At 33.1% G+C, this 16,062-nt stretch overlaps 1 protein-coding gene across 1 annotated transcript; it reads right to left on the reverse strand.

The window, feature by feature from the left end:
- Window positions 1-3,880: 3,880 nt before the first annotated feature.
- Window positions 3,881-5,659, reverse strand: LOC110108999. The gene is made up of 4 exons (XM_020839889.1): window positions 5,564-5,659; window positions 5,306-5,377; window positions 4,679-5,194; window positions 3,881-4,513 (listed from the first exon to the last, which is right to left on the reverse strand). Exons 1-4 carry the CDS (start codon window positions 5,657-5,659, stop codon window positions 3,881-3,883), a joined length of 1,317 nt encoding a protein of 438 aa, XP_020695548.1.
- Window positions 5,660-16,062: the final 10,403 nt, after the last annotated feature.

The following is a 16,062-nucleotide window of genomic DNA, read 5'->3' on the forward strand; positions in this document are numbered from 1 at the left end:
CCCCTTATAATTTTGCCAATTAGCCTTATTCATCGAATTTTGAATGAATTTGATAACATTGATGTTATCCCCTTCAATTATGATTCCTTTACTCTCAAGCATCCACGGTTGTATCAGTTTTCTGATTGTCCTAACAGCATCAAGCTCAAGGCTAGCTATATCCCAATGTGTTCTTTTTTCACCAAAAACAAGCAATAACCTCCCTTTATAGTCTCTGAAGCAGCATCCAATTCCAGCACTATAAGAATTAAGAAGAGTAGCATCCACATTAACTTTGATCCAATCAATCGGTGGAGGGTGCCAAAAAGTTTGAAACTCCCTAGGGAGATTAGCACCCCAATTATGAATGAGAGGATTAGCAGTTGTAACAACTGAATAGAGTACTTCAACTGCATTAATAGCTATGGAAACAACAGTTTTCCCATGCTTAACAGAATTCCTGTTTTTCCAATTATAATAAACCGCATTGCAATAGATCCCAGCTAAATTTTGATTAATTATAGAAAGGATTTTCAGCTCAATCAAACACTACTCTATAGAGTTAAAAACAAGAATGTAAATTCCCCAGCTTTGAATATGTCTTATTATTTTCTATAGTTCTATGCAACAAACCGATACATGTTCCAGATTCTCAATCTCAAGACAGCCTCTAACACACCGGTCTTCAGTTGTGAGTTTTCTGAATTTCAAAAATTCATTAGTAGGTATAGCTTCTTTGCTCATTCTCCACCAAAAAAGTTGTACTCGGGCAGATAATTTTAGTTTCTTCAGCCAATTATAAAAGCCATTATCTTCTCCACAACTAATGTGTTTATTGTAGTCTTCAAAGGCACGGGCTGTAATAGTTTTCCCAGATAGAAAACAAATCTCCTCCCTGTAATCTGCCATAGCATTTGTATCAATTGGGACTTGTAAAGTCATACTGATTATTTCATCAGTAAAATACCATTGCAGTTTCTCCTTTTCCCAGAGTCCATTCTCGGATATAAAGTGACACAGCTTCATGTCATCCAAATTTCCACAATCCGCTGTAATAGGCCAATCGTTTAAGCATCTGTCTAATAACCAAAAATCCTTTAACACATCAATTTTCATCCCATTGAACACTCTCCACCTCAATAGAGGTTTCAAGTATTCCGCTCCTTCATTCAAGATCTTCCAAGCAATTGACTTGCCCACACCACAACTCACTTGCCACCAACTGTCACCATATTTAGCATTCATAACCTGATGTATTAAAGAATTCTGATTTTGAATCAACCTCCAAGTCAATCTAGCTTTGAGGGGACCAGATCTACTAACCGCCGAGTGAAAGTTCAAACCACCTTGAGCTTTTGGTTTGAATAAGGTCTTCCAAGCAATGAAGTGCATACCTTTCTTCCCATCTCTTTTATGCCAAATGAAATTCCTACAACATTTATCAATTTCATATAGAATCTTCTTAGGAACCAAAGAATGAGTGGAAATAAAGTTTGGTAAAGTAAGAAGAGATGACTTAGCAAGAGTCATCTTTCTCGTAAGAGACAAACATTTGCTACCCCAAGAATTTAGTTTCATTAAAACCAAATCCAATAGAAATTTAAAGTCAACTTTCAAAGGTCTTCTCATCATAAGTTTGATCCCAAGGTACTGAAATTCATCCACTAATTTAAACTCCAAAATCTTCATAATCTGAATTCTGTCCACTCTATTCATCCTTTTGCTGAACAGAATTTGAGACTTGGAAACATTAGTTCATAGTCCAATCCAAGAGAAAAAATCCTTCACAATTTTGTCCATCTTGACAGCAAGTTGCTTGGTAGCTTTAGAAAATAAGAGCACGTCATCAGCAAACAACAAGTGGCTGATCTTGTTCGCTCTGCAGGACACCTGAATTCCCAAATCTTGACCTCTTTGTGCAATAGCAAAGGAAAGAAGTTGAGAACAAATGACATACAAGAATGGCAAAAGAGGGCAACCTTGCCTAAAGCCATTTTCAGCTATAATCCACTTGGAATTATTACCATTCAAAATGAAAGCAAATCTAGCATTTCTAATACATTCCATAATAAGCATAATCAACTTCATAGGAAAGCCAAAAAATAAAGTATCCCAACACATGCTATCATAAGCTTGTTCCATATCAAGTTTCACCGCCATAAAACCATTTTTCCTCTTAGAAATTTTCATCTTATGGAACACCTCATGAGCAAGAAGAACATGATCGGACATTGATCTACCATGAAGGAAAGAAGCTTGTTCTTAAGTGATACAATTGCCAATAAAATTCTTCATTCTATTAACAATCATGGAGGCCACAAATTTGTACGTAGTCTGACACAAACTTATAGGCCTAAAGTTTGACGGAATAATAGGATTTTTTACTTTAGGGATAAGAACAAGAAGAGTATCATTCCACTCTTTATGCATGATATCGGTTTTAAAAAATTCATCAATGGCTTTCCATGTATCTTCTCCCACAATCTTCCAATAAAACTTGAAAAAGGAATTAGTAATACCATCAAGTCCAGGGGATTTATTGTTACCTTGTTTGAAGACAACTTTGATCAACTCTTCTTTTGTGAATTCCTCATTAAGCAACTTGGCATTTTCCTTTGAAATTTTTAGGTTTTCTGGACAATAAGGCCATTCTGTCATGTTGCAACCTCTAGCTGTCCACTTGTCTTGAAAAAAACTGTAAAAAACATATTCAATTTGCTCCATATCATCAACAGTAATCCCTTGTTTATCTTTGATTTGCCAAATGCTATTTCCATTCCTTTTTGCCGAAGCATATTGATGAAAAAATCTGGAATTTATATGTCCATCTTGTTTCCATCTGATCTTAGCCCTTTGATTCCACCAAGTAGCAAGTCTTTTTAAAGTCACATTAAGATCATGGACTTTACTCCTCAAGGATTTCAATTTATCAGCCGTTAACCCTCCATTTCTGGTTTCTTCAATCTGAAGTTGCAATATTTCCTTCTTCAATTATTCTTTAAAAGAATTAAGTTCTTTGCATTTGTTTTTATTCCAATAGTAAATAGCTTTTAAATATCTCCTCAGCTTCCTTTATAGGATTTTAGCATTAGTACCAAAATCCATCTTCTTCCAAGTTTTTGAAATGATGTTCCAAGTGAATAGGATTTCCAAGTATCTTCAAACCTTAAAATAGAAAAATTCCACTTTTGGGGTTCCACCAAATTGATGGCAATAGGTGCATGATCCGAAGCGACTCTCGGCAAGTGACGTACCTTAGCCATTGGGATGCTTTGAATAGCTGTAGAATTCAACAAACACCTATCAAGTCTCTCCCAAATTCTGGAAGTTCCCTCTTTATTATTGCACCATGTATAATTTGGACCCACATATCCAATATCATGAAAATCATTGTTCATTAAGAACATCTTTATATCTTTATTACCATTAGAAAGATTGAACCTCTTTCCCCCTCTCTTATCCTCCTTAGAGAGGATGCAATTGAAATCCCCTCCGATGATCCCTGGATTATCACCAATCATACAATCTTCAAGCTGTTGCCAAAGGGATTTACGAGTATAAGCATCATTACTTCCATAGACCGTAGCAATGTTCCAATTACCCATATTGTTGACACTAAGAATTCCCATAATCAATTGAGATGAGTGATTCAATACTTCAAAGGAAGCCGTATCCTTTTTCCACATCACTAGAATTCCACCTGAGATTCTAATAGCTGGGTGATGAAAGTAATCTCAATCGTTACCCATAATCTGATTAATGTCATTTCCATCCAGCGATAACATTTTTGTTTTAGTTAAACCAATGAAAAAGCCCTTATAGTCTTTCACAATCTCTCTAAGATATAGGGAGATCTCCATCTTTTTTTCCCCCCTACAGTTCAAAAAAATAAGTGAGGCCATTAAGACATAATAGAGGAATAATCCCCCATTATTTTACTATTTATTTTAGTCCCTCTCCTCTTTTTTGTATCAGCTTCCATAGGTTCCAATGATCTCAATTCATTGGCTAGTTTCATTTTACCAGAATTTGAAGTAGAATTTAATTGATCTTTAAGATCGTGATCTGCAATTGGAACTTCAACTTCCAGGTGAACTTCCTTTCCATATTGATTCAGAGGTTCCGCCTTCTCCAGCATCCTTGTCTTTTCTTTCTCATTTAATTCCCCTTCTTCCAGATCTCCTTCCAAAGTTTGGAATTTATTCACCCCAATTGGTATATCCTGTAACTGAATTCCTTCAGCGTTCATATCTTCTCCCTGAGTTAGAGACTTGTCCTGATTTCCTTCTGTCTCTGTAGTTTTAACCGGCTCTTCTACAATTTGATTTTGTTTATTTGATTCAACCGGTCTATTAATCTGTTTATTGAAACTACTAGCTCCACCAGCTCTCTTAATATTTCTGACTCTTCTGTCTCTGAATTTAACGTGGATCCAAGGTCCATAATCATCAGCTTGCTGCTTAAAACCATCTTCATTGACATTATCTGTCCGTTTCAGAACTTCCACTTGTTCTTGTACCAGTTTTTCCTTGACCTGAACAATAACTGCATCAGGACATACATCTTTACTATGTCCAACTTTACCACAACGATAACAGAGAGAATTAAGTTTTTCATATTCAACTCGTTGAAAAGTTCTACCATGAATCCCTTCAATCTAAACTCCCCTAGTAAGTTTCTTTTCTAGATCAATTCTAACACAGCAGTGAGCGTACTTTCCTTTGCCCCATTTAAATGAGTTTCCATCAAGCATCATAGGAGTTCCAATAATGGAAGCAATCATGGGAATATTTTCTTCATCCCAACAGCTTAAAGGTAATCCAGGGAACCTAATCCAGACTGGAGAAGAGATACCCTTAAGCGAATCAGTAGAGAATGACGATGACCACCTATCCATACCTATAATATGATTTCCTATGTACCAGGGACCTCCGCTTAAAACTTCATCCATTGATTCCATGGTGGTAAACAAACACAACATCCAATTACAACCTAATGTGGTAATATGAAAGATACCAAGCTTACCCCATTGTCTTCTGAGTTCTTGACTGCAAACAGAGAACATTATATTCGATCCCAGCACCTTGACAACCATAGACTTCTTTAAAATCTGAGAATTGGCAATTTCCTTATCATTATTGAGCTTTACAGCAATACCATCTTCAGTAAAACAGGTAGATCGGTTATCATAATTCAACTTGATATGCTGTGTTTTCTGCCATGCTGAGTTAAACTAGTTAACTGGAACAGATTCACCATCCCTCTTCATAGCTTCTTCCAAATTTCCTCTATCTTGATCAATCGCCTCCGGAAGATTTTTACAGACCTGATCCTGTTTCTCTTGATTATTCAACTCCATACATTGTTTAACTTCCAGAACAACATCAGACGACACATCCTGTTCAGTAACAACAGGAGAGATCAGAATTGTCTTCCCTCCAATATTCTAATCAATAAGAATTCCTTTGCCCTTCCCTTCAACAATTGGTTCATATCTCACCGGAGGCCTAAAGCCTTCTTTGATCACCAAATTGGATGAAACCCTGAGTCATTCTTGATCCAAAGAAACATTGCGATTCTTTACGGATCTTTGATCAACAGCTCTAAGAGGAACATTGCGATTGGGGTCAGTTAGAGGATTACCGCCGGCAAACAGCTGCTGGCTGTCTGGAACCACCATCTTCACCAAGACGACTCAACCACAAAATTCAAAAATAAAAAAACCACGAACAGTTTCTCTCTCTATAAAACTCACAGTTTCTCTCTCTAGAAAACTCACAGTGAAAAAAGTGTGTTGGAAAAACTTAATGAATAATTTTTTATAGAGGAATTCACAGAAGTTGTGCACCAATTTCGTAATAAAAAATCACCTAGATTTGATAGACCTTTTATTAAATTTTTTTGGGAAATTTTTAAGTATGATACATGGAAAGCTATTGACAATTTTTTAAATATGGAAAAATGAGTCCTATGTGGAAGGATACTTTAATTATGCTAATCCCTAAGATTAAAAATCAAATTGAGACTTCTTACTTAAGACCTATAATTCTTTATCAAACCATTTATAAGGTGGCAACTAGAATGATTATGAATATATTGAAATGGAGTATTCCAAAAATTATCACTAAAGATCTATTTGCTTTTATTCCTGGAAGATCTATTTCAGACCATTGTCTATTAGTTCAAGAAATTTTTAATAAATTAAGAAATTTTTAATGCAAAGAGGGGATTAATGGTTATGAAAAGTGATATGAAACAAGCTTATGATATCATGGGCTAGACGACTTTAGTGAAGGCTTTAAGTTGGTTTGGCTTTCTTCCTAAGTTTTCTAATTTTATTTTGGAATGTGTGAAGAATGCTAGATTTTTAATTCTTACAAATGCGAGGAATTCTAAATGGATTAATGCTAATTGTGGATTTAGAAAAGTATTTTGTCACCTTTTTATTCATCATATGTTCTCAGTTATTATCCAATGTTATCCTTCAAAGAGGTGTATAATTAAATATTGAAATTTCTCCAAAATTGAAGATATTTGACATTTATTAAATGTAGATGATTTTCTTTTGTTTTTAATTGCATCTCCAAAAGTATCTTAGATAATGAAAGGATTTATTGCTGATTTTTGTAGTTTGAAAGGTAAAAAGGTGAATAACAACTATTCAATTTTTTTGGAAATTAGTTGATGTTAACAGGATGAGAAATATAGCCAAAAAGTTGGATTTTGGAATTGTTAAAGAATTGTAATATCTTGGAGTGAAAATTGTTTATGAAGGTTGAAGTTGACTGATTTTTAGAGCATCTTAGATCATGCATTGGGAAGAGTAAATGCTTGGGGAAAAATTTGTCTTTCATTACATAGAAGAATTCTTTTCATAATATCTTCATTTTTATCACTTCTTATATTCTTATCAACTCATTCTTCAGTGCCAAAGGGTTTGTTATATGATTTAGAAAAATTATGCAGAAATTTTATATGGCATAAGGATAAAGGTAGAATTGGTTTACATTATGTTGCTTGGGGGGAGCTTTACAAACTAAAAATTTTTGGTGGATCAGGCCTTCATTTAGTTGTAAACAAAATTGACCCTTTAAGAGCAACATTGACACAAATATTTATTCAAAATCCTTCTTCTTTACTTAATAAAAATCTTATTACAAAATATGGAAGTGATATATGGAATGCTTAAATCAAAAGGGGATTCTCTTCTACTTAGAATTTATTGGTTGATGGTGCTAAATATCTAAAGCCTATCATTAGATGGAAATTATCTAATGGTAACAAAGTAAGCATTTTAATTGATGTTTGGATTTTTGATAGAAGTCTAAATAGATGTTCAACAATTTATATCTTCTAAAGGCAATTGGAAAATTACGGAGCTTCAAAAGTTTTTTCATGATAATTTTATATCTTTAATAATGCAGGTTCCTATTCATCCATAAATGCTTGAAGATCAAATTGAACTTATGTACCAACATTCAAGTAAATATATTGCTGAATTATCTTATAAAGCGTAATTTGAGCATTAATTTATAAAGAAGTAGTTGCTTTCATGAAGTAAATTACAAAGCTGAATCTTAAACCAAAGGTGCAATTGCTTTGGTGGAGAATGAGTAAGAATGCTCTTCCTACAAATGATTTTCTTAATTATAGAAATCTCATCCAATGAAATTCTTGTGTTAGAGGTCATTTTCTGACTGCATCTCTAAACTTATAAGAATTCAGAAGATTAATCATAATATTGTTAGATTATATTACAAAACTATCTTTTTATCTTGGAAAAATTGGAATGCAGTAAGGCATGATAGTCATATGTCTCCTATTTCAATTATTACAATAAATATATTAAATACAACCTTATAGCCAAGACAAAATCCTCTTCTAGAAGACTGACATGTTAATCTCCTTCATAGTTTTCAAATATTTGGAATCCCACATGACTAGATTTGATTAAAATTAATAGTGATGCATCTATAATGAAGTCAAATCTTAAAAGACTTGGAGTAGTAATCAAAGATTATGAAGGAAGGTTTATTCATGCTTTTGGTAAACAAAGAAAGCATTGTGATATATCTTAATTAGAATTGGAGGCTATTTAGGTGATTAAAGGACATCTTCAAAGTTGGATTTTGAATACAAAGGTGTAATTATTGAAGGAGATAACATTAACATCATCAAAATGATTCAAGATTCTATGAAGATTTCAAAATGATAGCAAGAGGGGTTTCAAAATAAAGCGGTATTATTCTTACATAATTTCAATAATGTAGTATTTCATTATACCTCTAAAGTTTGTATAAAATGGATGATTTATGCCACTTATGCTTTATATAGTAGCTTTCTTTAGAATAGTTTTCTCCTAATAACATTCCTTCTTCTTTGCTTACATTGTTAAAGAAGGAATGTGATTGTTGCTCTTATATTAGTAGTATATAATAGTTTCATTATTAATGTAATTTTCAATTTAAAAAAAAAAACCACAAAGGTGTTCCAATTCTTACATTATGGTATTGAGTTGTCTATTTCCAAGTGCTGGGGTGGCAATACAGAATACACCTCAGTATTATTAGTTCTACAACATTAGGAAGTCAGCCTTGTAGCACAAAATTTTCTATTTTCAAATGTTACAACATCATAATTTCTCACACCTTAGTGGCATTTTTCCTACTTGGGCACCTCAATGTTACAATGTAAATAATACCTCATCATTATAATTGTAACTTCCAAGGTCACAATCTATAAGAGAAAAGATGTAAGTACTCATTAAATAATTGATACGCATCAAGGGGTATCATAGTAGTATAGAAGTTTTAGCACTGAGACACTAGTTTAATTTAAAGGCTCTACAACACCATTATTTCAAGTGCTATAGTGCCAGATGCCTTTTATATTTTTCTATAAATAGTTGAGATTTTATGTTTATAAGGGAGTTTAGTCATTTGTATAATATTTAGTACATTTTAGAGTACTTCTCTAGTTCCCTCTTAGAGTAAAATCTAATCGAAGCTAGGAAAGTACAATATACAATTATTAAGAGTATTTAGCCTGTGTTTCTTGAAGAAAATTTGGAAGTTAAGGGAGAAGAAGTGTATAGTAGATAATTTGATCCTTCATGGTGATATCACTCTCCTGTATTTTTATTCTTCCATGAGCTTAATGAATATGAGTTTGTTAGTTATTCATCTTATGTTTGCAAAATTTTCTTTATTTGTATTGATGATGGAAATTGCAAGTTGAGAACTAATGAAGTCTCTTGTTCTACAACTATTAAAAAAAATTTCAACATCATCCCACTCTTTATTTAATACCAATAGTATCCATATATGTAGTTAAAATTTAGTGTGATGTATAACCTCAACGGAGGAATGCAAGAATAACCAATAGTATTGAGATAGGATGTTTACATGCCAAGAAATTGGATGTAAAATGTTTTAGGTTCTTAAGGAAACTTTTTAATTATAGGAGGCTAGCAGATATTCTTTTAACTCCTATAAGCTTGATAGAATCTAATGATACATATGCTCTGAATCACATTACCATGAAGAGGCTCATTAGGAAAAAAATATATAATTTAAATTTAGAAATCCAGAATATTTTAATTGATTATTATATCTGATATTTTTACGGTTTTATTATGTGAGAGAATCTCTAAATATTAACAATTTTATTTTAGTAGGTTACTTCCTTTTGTAGTTCCATTTCTTTGGAATCTAACTCTGAGATTGCTCGGAGTGCCATTTAAAGCTTTTGCTTTCCCTTTTTTATGTTAGACTTATCTTCATTTTTCCTTACTATAGTGGCTTTTGATGTTGGGGAAATCTAATATCATGTGTCTAGGCTTCTTTTACTAGAAATAAAGCACATCAAAAGAAAACTTATTGAACTTTCCAATTTTACCATTGGTCTTATTGAATGGTGCTTGCATTTGCATTTCATGATGCTCTTAAAATAGCATGTCATTAAATTAATATCTTCTATCCCATCAACTTTTGAATCACTACTCTTGGTGTCATCAACCTTCAATGTTATTATCCTTTCATTCCTTTGATAATGTGCATCTCAAAGCCTCTGGCTCACATTTTACTCTTCAGCAATAAGAGAGCCCTAAATATTGTCAGTATAGTACACATTATGATTTTTTTATTTATATATAAAAGTTAATTTAGCACAGGCACAAAATGTAATATTTTTTTGACTTTCAGAATTATAAATCTCTTTACCCAAGGCATGCAAAGAAGTAATTATTTTGGTGAACCTAGTATACATATCAAATTTTGACTTACGAGGTTTCATGTGAAAAAATTCATATTCATGTAACAAAAAAATTAATCATGTCAATTTAACCTCACTAGTGCCTTCCTAAGTGATGCATAATCTATCCCAAATCTCTTTTCCACCAGTGTAAGTAAATACTTACATATAGTATTTTGATTTCAATACATAGAAAAAATAGTTTAAACACTTTACATTCAATTATGCTAAGTACTTATCTTCTACATACCATTAACTATAGGAAATTTTAATACCATTAAATATAGGAAATTCTAAGTTTTACACCATTAACAATATGATAAGGCAATGTATATCCAATTTGAATCATGTGCCACATGAAAAATTCAATAGGTTAAAAAATATAGACATGCATATTTTTTAGAAATCTAATGGTATTTTTTAAAACAAAGGTGGTCGAGTAAAAGAATACCCTTTAATAGTATTATAGTTTCTAAAATGTCTCTTTGGATTAAATTATAGTTTTTAAAACTATGATAGAAGAGAGCATGCTCTAATGCCATTTGAAAGTGCTCTAATAGCAATTAAAAGTCCAATAATTGGTTATGAAACTAATTGAATGTGAAGATGGCACACCAAGAGGGGGTGAATTCATAATTCAAACATTTCTTCAAAAAGTCTTTTAAATTAAAAAACACATTCAAATTTTATACATAAGCGTTTGAATGAATGAAATAACACAACTTTAATGTAAGTGCAATTTTTTGTGTTCTTAGATTTTGTAGAGAATAAATAATACTATTTTTCCTCTTTTTTATTATTATTATTTTTTTACTTTTTTTTTTAAAAATATGAATCATACTCAATGATAATAATCCTCTTCACAAGTGCTATCATAACAAAACTAGAGTGCTAAAAATTAAATTACAAGGAAATAAAAGTATTAAAAGTAAATGTGTAAAGTAAAGAGACACAAACTAATTTTTATAGTTGTTTGATCAACTTACCTACTTACACTCCTTCAAGGCCCTCTCTTCAAGAATTTTACTAACATAATAACTCTCCTTTGACACACAGCTTGGTGGAGAAGCCCTTCTCCCTTTCTACAAGATGAGATTACATCATTATAGATTGTTCACACTCGAAGAATCCCTCCTTTCACCTCTTTGGTCCAGCGGAGCCTCCATGTCCTCCTTTTACCACCTCGCTCCAAATGAGTATTCAAGCCTTCCTTTTATATCCTTAGTATTACAAAGTCACCGTGTCCTCCTTTCACCACCTCAATAAATTTGAATCTCCGATAGTCTTCATCCCCAATATCTTTACTTAATAGGTATCTTCTCATGAGGCACACCAAAAAACTTGGAAAACCTCATGTATAGGTTAGTGAGGGAAACCATGTGAAAATCCCTCTTACACTCACTTAAATCCCTCAAGGATCTTTTACCTTTCACACAACCTCACCCTCTCTCTCTTAATCAATGCTCTCTCTAAGCTCTCTTATAGAAGAAAATAAACCTTAATTGCCTAAAGACACTTTCTAAACTTATAATAAGAGTTTATATAGAGGGCTCATAAAACCCAAATTTTCAATTCTGTTGCTTCTAATTATACAATATAATAAGTTAATTCTCTTATGTACAATCTACTAGTACAAATTATAATTAATTCATTTGACTAGTATTTTGTACAAGATGAACCCTTGGATGATCAAGTATTATCTAAAAGGTCACTCAGCTAATCATCTAGTATAATAAAGATTATATAGTACTATAATAACCCAAAGTATGAAAAATAATTTTATACTAAAATTTAAATTTCTATTTAAACTAAAGATCTTAAACCTTAAGCTTTGGAGCCCTATGACACTAGGCTTAAAAGTACAACAGTGCCAGAAATCTTACTGCAACATTTGAGTTTCTATTCTATAGTAATACCAGATTCAGCATGAGATGATGCTGCCCTGAGTTTAATCACTATAGAACTATGCTACTAACAATATATATACACCAAAGCACTAAAGGAGCCTCCAGAGCCACCTCCTCCCCCATTAACCGTGGCTTGATCGGGAAGAAAAGAGAGAGAAAGAGAGAGGAAGAGGAGAGAGTAAGGAGAGAGAAATATAGTTTTGGTCATTTCTGTTTGTTGATTTAGTTAGGAAATGTCTTCTAATCATTGCAAGTAACCCAAATCTCATTTTGGTTCTCAATGATTTAGAGTTTGATGGATTTAATCTCCCTTACAATGATAAAACATCATTTTTCCAAATTTATTACACTTTTTTCGTATAACTTTTATATATGATAGATAAAGATTTTATGGAATTTTTTACAATAATATTATTAAATTTCATCTAGTAAAGTTAAAATTGAGATTTATTGAATAAGAGGAGAGAGAAAAGAGAGAAATATAGTTTTGGTCATTTTTGTTTGTTGAATTCGTTAGGAAAAGTCTTATATTCATTGTAAGTAACCCAAATCTCATTTAAGTTCTTAGTGATTTAGAGTTTGATGAATTTAATCTCTTAAAATGATAAAACTACATTTTTCCAGATTTATTACACTTTTGTCGTATGACTTTTATATATGATAGCTACATGTTTTATAAAAGTTTTGACAATAATATTATTAAATTTCATGTAGTAATCTTAAATTTATGTTTTTTTGAAGCTACATGATACTTTATAGATTTTCCTGTATTTTACAGATTTGTGCATTTCTTGTTGAATTTCATATTTTAAAGTGCATTTCATATATTAGTGATAGATTTATATAACTGATATAAGATAAATATGATATTTGCATAAGGAAAGCTGGGTGTTACACTATAGTTTATGTGGGTTGACTCTTAAAATATAATATCCTGAATAGGATGGTGGACTGACAGGCTTTCCTTTAAAGATGATTTATATTATTTTCTCAGTTGTAGCCTAAAACTGATTATTGAGTATATTTAATACATTAATATTTCCATTGAAGCATAAGTCTATATAAAACTTAATATGCTCCTTACATTATCAACCCAAAATAAAATAATTCGCTATATATGAATGGTTTAACAAGCAAACTCATATTCATTTTTTCCATAGATGAATAAATTAAAAGACAAGTTGTAAGAAGTTTTTCACCATGAAGGATATAAAGATTATTAAGATAGTTGCTATTTGAATGCTTTACATTTTTGCAACTTATGTAGTTTTGATGATTCCAAACATTATTATTCAAATGTGTAGTTATCTCCTAACAATTTTAGAAGATTTGTATTTGCTCTTGTGTGTACTAACATTTCAGGAAAAATGAACTCCAGACTACGAAGACTTCAAATCAAATTCAGAATGAGATACTTTGTAAAATTTGAAGTTTGCATTTCTTTGAAATTAAATTGAAAGGGAGTGATTATAATTGAGTGAATAAAAACAGAGGCACCCTCTGAGTATTGCACTAATCCAATAGTGGACTCTCCTTTTGCACCCACAGCAAGGCGGAGAAGCCTTTACAACACACGAGCTTGTTCGTGCAGTGATGTCTCTTATTCACCACTCCCCGGTGCGACATCACAGTCTTTATCTGACTCGAGAACCGTCGTCCTTTGATTACACCAATCCCCAGTGTTGGCGAGAACCGTACCATCCTTTCAAACAATCTACAGTGTTGGTCAAAGAAGCGCACATCCTTTCCACACTCCGCAAAGCTGCGTTGTCTAGAGTGCACATAGTTCTGATCGTCCATCACTTTCGTGGTTCACCTGCATCAATCTTTCTTTGACTTACTCCTTGATCATAAGCAATGAGTGAACCAAGAAGATTGTCAATAGAGTAAATATTAAGATCTTTAGACTCTGTAAATTGCATAATTTTAGCATCATAAGCAGTAGGTAAAATCGAAGTTATTTTATTGACCATTTCACATTATGTAATTCCTACCAAGTGATGAAAGAAGTGACAATTTGTGTGAATCTTTGTACATGTCAGAAATAGATTCATTAGGTTTCATGCGAAATTAATATCATGTAACAAGATATTGAGTCTTGATTGCTTAACCTCATTTGTCCCTTCATAAGTTATACAAAGTCTATCCCATATGTCTTTCTTTTTAAGTGAAACCGCATGTAGTCTTCGATTTTAAAGCAAAAAAGAAACTATTTAAACATTTGGCATTTAATTGTGCTAGGTCACTTCTTCTATAGTCAATCTGCATAAGGTTTTCTCACATAACTCCAATCAACTAATCTAGTGTATTTGTTACCTTCCTGGACTAGCATCACATGCGATAATCAAGTGACTGTAAGAAAGTAGACATGCGTGTTTTCCAAAAATCAAAAGGAATATTTCAAACGTGGAGGTCTGGTGATAGAGTAACCTCCAGGTGGTTTGGTTTCTGAAGGTAGCCATCTACGTTAATCAAAAAGTATTCAAAACTTATGATTTTGAAAGAAGCTCTGATACCACTTGTTGAGTCTAGTAATTAGGTTGTTAAGCCTAAGTTAATGTCCCAAAGGCTACCAAGAGGGGGGGGGTGAATTGGTAGTTTAAAAATTTAAGCCCTCTTTTAAAATTATGTTGAACCAAAATAAAAATTGTTTCTTTTAAGTTTTGTAGAAAAAGTTTTTTCACCACAGAGTTTTTAAGACTAAGAATTAAAATGCGGAAACTAAAAAATAAAGTAAATGAACCTAGATTTATAGTGGTTCGGTCTAAAACCAGACCTACATCACTCCCCTAGAGCACCCTCTGAGTATTGCACTAATACCAATAGTGACTCTCCTTTTGCCACCACACAAGGCGAGAAGCCTTTACAACACACTCTTTTCACACTCCCCGGTGCGGCAGAGGAACCCGTCCTTTTACACACATCCCAGTGTTGGCAGAGAGCGTCCTCTTTCAACATCTCAAGTGCTTGGCAGAGAACCCTCTATTCACACTCTCCAAGTGTTAGGCAAGCGAACCCTTGCTTCGCTTTCACACTCTCTACAAGTGTTCAAGTGAAAGCGAACCCTTCGTCACGTAGTTACAATCTCACTGACATCCAAGTGTGGCAGAGAACAGATCTCCTTGCAGATCTTCTCACAAGAATGTAGAAGGAAAAGGAAAAGAGTGAAAGTAATCCCAATTCACAAGTAGAGACTCTTACCTTTGAAATCCAAGTGAAGCCTTCTCTCCAATGGTAGGAATCCTACTCTTTGAATGCTCTCTTCCACTCTCTCCTTGGCTATTCTCTCAAGAGGCACGAAGATTCAAAACAAAAAGATTGGGTGGCGTCTAATTGGGACTATTTTATACAAAGACAAGAAAACCGCCCAAAAACTGCAAGTATTCATTCTGTACGCAGTGGATCGTCCGTACGTCGGATCTGATGATTTTACTAACGATTTGAAACGACCCCATTTGTACATGTGTACGAAATGTTTCTTACGACAGCTTGATCAGGTCGTCGGTACGAACGGTTATTACAAAGGTCGGTTCTAAAACTGCTTGAAACCGTTCTAAGTTCGGTTAATCTTTGGTGAAAATTTATTCGTCTGTGAAATTATTACAGAGGACCGATCGTCCTGGAGATTATTTATTCATGGATGAAAATTTCCAGAGGACCGATCGCCATGGGACGATAATTTAATTCATCTGGAAGAAAATTTTCCAGAGAACCAGATCGTCCTGGACGATTATTAATTTTCGCTGGACGAAAATTTTCCAGAGGACCAATCGCCTTGAGATAATTTAATTTTGTCTGAAGAAAATTTTAACAGAGAACCAATCGTCTGGACGATTGTAAAATTCGTCTCTGGACGAATAGGACTTAGAAAAATTTCTTAGCAAGTTCCTATCGTTCCATTGCTCATAGAAATAACCTGTTCTGA

Source organism: Dendrobium catenatum, unplaced genomic scaffold (genome assembly GCF_001605985.2).
Source record: "Dendrobium catenatum unplaced genomic scaffold, ASM160598v2 fragScaff_scaffold_121, whole genome shotgun sequence".
Taxonomy (NCBI): Eukaryota; Viridiplantae; Streptophyta; class Magnoliopsida; order Asparagales; family Orchidaceae; genus Dendrobium; species Dendrobium catenatum.